This window comes from Etheostoma spectabile, chromosome 18, assembly GCF_008692095.1.
Source record: "Etheostoma spectabile isolate EspeVRDwgs_2016 chromosome 18, UIUC_Espe_1.0, whole genome shotgun sequence".
Taxonomy (NCBI): Eukaryota; Metazoa; Chordata; class Actinopteri; order Perciformes; family Percidae; genus Etheostoma; species Etheostoma spectabile.
Window position 1 is genome coordinate 15,515,502 of NC_045750.1, and position 4,400 is coordinate 15,519,901.

The 4,400-nt window shown below is 39.1% G+C and overlaps 1 protein-coding gene across 2 annotated transcripts in view; it reads left to right on the forward strand.

Moving 5' to 3' along the window:
• Window positions 1–4,400, forward strand: part of akap7 (A-kinase anchoring protein 7) — a 43,704-nt gene that overhangs the window by 37,131 nt on the left and 2,173 nt on the right. Inside the window, exon 10 of one of the 2 annotated variants that reach the window (XM_032543071.1) lies at window positions 2,384–2,413. The exons of the other annotated variant lie outside the window; for it this stretch is intronic. Coding sequence (XP_032398962.1) covers window positions 2,384–2,413 — 30 coding nt within the window. The remainder of the gene's footprint in view (window positions 1–2,383; window positions 2,414–4,400) is intronic. 2 annotated transcript variants of the gene reach the window in all.

Consider the following 4,400-nt stretch of genomic DNA (forward strand, 5'->3'; position numbering starts at 1 on the left):
TCAGGACTAAACCCCCCTCCCCCCTCCCCCCCAACCCTGTCCTCGTCTTTTACTGCTTTTCCAAGGTCTGTTCTTCCTCATTTCTCCTCTCCATCAGGAGGTCTTCATGTTGTGCACATACACCCTCCTCTTCTTCACGTCACATACTGTACTGTGGTCTTCCTCCTCCCCCTTTTCTCCAGCTTCCACTCCTCTTCATCTGCCCATTTCTCTCGCTTATGCTTTTTTTTTTCTCATCCTTAGTGGATTTGCTGCGTTCAGTTTCTGCCTAAACCGCTGCTTGAGGTTTCAGGAAATCAGTTGTGATTCAGGTCTTTAATTTGATTAGTATGAGTCCCATGCTGCATGTAGATGTGAAGTGCTTGTATATGGGTAGCATCAACAGAGAAGCTACCGCAGCTGGAAACTGAACATAATAAAGTGCTTTTTCTATCATGGAAAGAACAAAGTATTTAAGGCGGCTGGCTTAAACTTTTGGCCGTCTTCAGCAGAATGTCAGCTCGGATTCTACCAGGAAGTGGATACCATTAGTTATTTGAAGGAACAAGATAAATAAGTGTGCCTGGGAGTTTGAAGTAATGGTGTTAAAAGGTTCTTACATAACACAACATAAATCACAGCAGAGCAGAGGTCAGAGCCAAGTAAAGCAATGCAGAGTGGTGACGCTGGGAGGGAATTTAAAAACATAGCAGACACAAAGTAGTTGTTACTTGACATTTTACAGACTCGCAGTCTGCTGACAGTACAGAGTCATAATCCCAAACACAGCATTAGCTCCCAACAGCCTTTTGACCTTTTCTCCCGTCGGAGTAACTACAAAACCCAGGCACAAAGATGGACGACTGTGAAAGCAACAAAGTGGAAGCCCTGAGCTAAATGCTAATATCATCATGCTCACAATGACAAAAGACATAATACTGAAGCAAAAAGGTTAGTAAAAGGGCTTTCACTTGATAAATTAGGATGTAATATAAGTAGGGCTGCAAATAATGATTAATAATTCATTGATAAATGAGCTTATTGTTTCAATACATTACAATCTTAGTATAGCATGCTAACATTTGCTAATTGGCACTTAACAGAAAGCATTGATGCGAATGTCATTAATTTATGCAGGGATTTAGTGATAAACCAATATTCTTTTGATGAACAATTAACCGTTTAACTTCATTCTAAACCATCCACTGGTTCCATCTTTTTTCTGCTTTTCTCAGTTTAATATAATTTTATATTAAATGTCTTTGGTTCTTGGAGTCTTACTGAGACAAAAAAGACATTTAAAGACGCTGTGGTTTCTGAAAAGAAAAGTGTTTCTTTTTAGTATTTTCTGGAGTTTTGTTGACCAAACAGCTAATTGATAAATCAAGGTAATTGTCGTCATATTAAACAATAAGAACATTTTCATTAGTTGCAGCCCTAGTTGAGATATTTCAGTCTTAACTGAAGAAAAGAAGAAAGAAAGAAGAAAGACATTCAGGTGTGGAGAGTGAGGCAACGCGGTGGAAGAAAAAGATGTGCACACCTGAAGACAAGAGATTGAGAAACCTGCCTAAAAATGTATGCAAGTCAATACAACCTCCTGTGTTGTTTAAAAGTTAAAGTGCCTGTCGGGTTCTTATCCAATCACCATGACAACATTGCCAGCTAAAAAGTAGAGAGAGTGGTTAGGAAAAGTAAAGACAGAAAGAGGCAGATAGGAGGTTAGTGGTAGAGCCGTAGAGATGGAGGGAGTATGAAAGATGAGAGAAAGAGAGGATACAGAAGAAGAGGAATATGAGAGCAAGGATATAAGCTTCAAGAACGGGAGTGTGAGACAGATATGTTGAGAAGTGTGTGTGTGTGTGTGTGTGTGTGTGTGTGTGTGTGTGTGTGTGTGGGTTTGTGGTGTGTTTGTGGGTGTGTGTGTTGTGGGTGTGTGTGTGTGTGTGTGTGTGTGTGTGTGTGTGTGTGTGTGTGTGTGTGTGTGTGTGTGTGTGTGTGTGTGTGTGTGTGTGTGTGTGGTGCAGAGGGCAGCTTTACTGCCATCATAAAGGTTTGTCAGATCAATAAAGGCAGATAAAAAACTCATTATCACAAAAACACACCCTTTTAAAAAGGATTAAAAAAAAAAAAAAATTCTGCACTGCCTCATTTGAAACACATTCTGTTGTGTTTCCTCCACCTTTGGAATAAAAGGTCTATATTTATTCAGATAGCCCAGGAGGCAAAAGCTAATCGTTAAAAAAATCCCTGCTGTCTAGCACTTAAAGTATCTCCCTCGTGTTTGAAGACAAAAGAGGCTTTTATGCCCGTACTGCTTCCTGAGGTAGCAAAATTTATATATTTACTTATTTATTTTTATTTGTACGTGTCTTCATTTAATTTTTATTTGTTTTTGTTGCAGACTTGAACCCTCTCCATGCCAAACACTCAAGTATGTGTCCTTCCTTACATCTTATGGCCAGGTTCATTTCAGATCTAATCTACATCTAATTACAGGCTGAAATTGCATAATGTAATGAAAATAATGTAATGAAATCATCAAACAATCAAATTCAGGATGATTAATGATGTGATTACTTTCAGCAACCTGTAGATTATCCTGATAATCTTGATTACAAAAGAAATAATCTAAGTGATCACCAGAATCATATGTCTTTTTTTTTTTCCCAGAGTTATCCAATCACATCTGGTGTGTTGCATTTTAGAAATGTTTTAGAAACGACACTGTAAAATCACATGGACAATCACATGCCTGATCACTAAAACGGTATCTGCCAACATTTCCTTTCAGCTGCTATATATCTCATATAGAATTGTTTCAACCTCTCTCATCAGTTTAAATTCAGTTACCCTAAATGAGCCAAGCTAAAGCAGAATCAGGACAGGACGTGATTAAGGAGACTGTCCATTAACTGTGCGGCCTGGTTTGTGGCCTTGTGATAGCAAGCGTTCCCCCCCCCCCCCAACTGTCGTTGCTTCCCAGAACGAGGAAGTCTCTAAAGGGACAAATACAAGGATTTTCTTACAGAGATCAATACAGCATCACATTATTTTTTTTACTTTATTAAGAAACCAAATCCATAAGCTTGTCTACAGCACTGAACATTTACAATCCAACACCATTACTTGCTGATATTTGGCTTTCAAATGTTGTAGTATTTGCATACAAAGATTTTTATTAGTTGAGGCCTTAACCAACTGTTGGACTTCAGCATGTGCACACTCTGCTGGGCTCTCACCCTTATGGAAGTTCCCATTGCACTCAAACACTTTAGTCTGTGGTGTGGACAAATCTAACTCGACCTCACAAGAAGAATTCACAGAGATGGAACAAAGAGACTATAGACTATAATTTAACCAGCATTCACCTTGATGCTTGTTTTGAATATTTCCCACAGTGCACCTTACAGTCGAAAGCAGATGAAGCAAACATCAAAATCGGGCTCCCTAGAAAATAGTTCTGTGTGATCACCAGCTGAACGGTTAGCTACACAGACCAATCGTAAATGATGAGTTCCAAGTAGTCTGCACAAATGACTTTTTTTTTCTTTTCTTTTTTTATAATATATAAATGCCCCCACCAAAATTCCTTAATCACAGAAGTGTGTGGCTGTGCGTGCCAAACCCAGAAGACTAGTGCAAAATAATACAAGATCCTTCATAAGTTTGGGTCACATATCCACGACTCCATTTAAGGGCTGGCATTGACATGCGATCAGTATCTGGATGCACTATCTTGAAAAGGAGGAACACACGTTAATCCAGGTGTACATGCGCGCAGAACACATTGCGATGTGATTGGCCGGACCACATCTGGAGGTGGTCAGACTCGCATTGTGATCGGATCTCCGCCAGGTCTAATTCTTTAGAAAAAAATCTGCCCAGCATTTGGAGAGGTTAACAAGTCTTCCCTCGCAAAACGATTATTCATTACATCCCTTGACCTGTGACACAGCATGTTTGTTTTACAAATCCACAAGCCCCTCAGAAATAATTTGCGTATGGACATCCGATTACAATGCAGGCAGAATCAAGATAACATGACACTTATTAATACCAGGAGTAGGGCTGGGTAACATTTAAATAAAAAATACCAGTACCCTTAAAGTGATACCAATGCCCCTAGAATACTTCATTCAAGCATTCATTTGCGTAAAATGCCAACACCACTTCACCCCATCCAAATTATTTTTGCACAGATGTATGTTGAAAGTATTCAAATTATTAAATTAGTTATTAGATAACTGTACTGTACTGCACAACTCCATCAAATACACTGCACTCACCCCACCACGGGCTGGAAGTGTTGTAGCTACTGTGAGTAGGTGGGGCCAATCACGTTGCATTGAATGGAATAACACTTGCGGAGAGCAAAACTATATAAATCTTTTTATATATATATATATATATATATATAT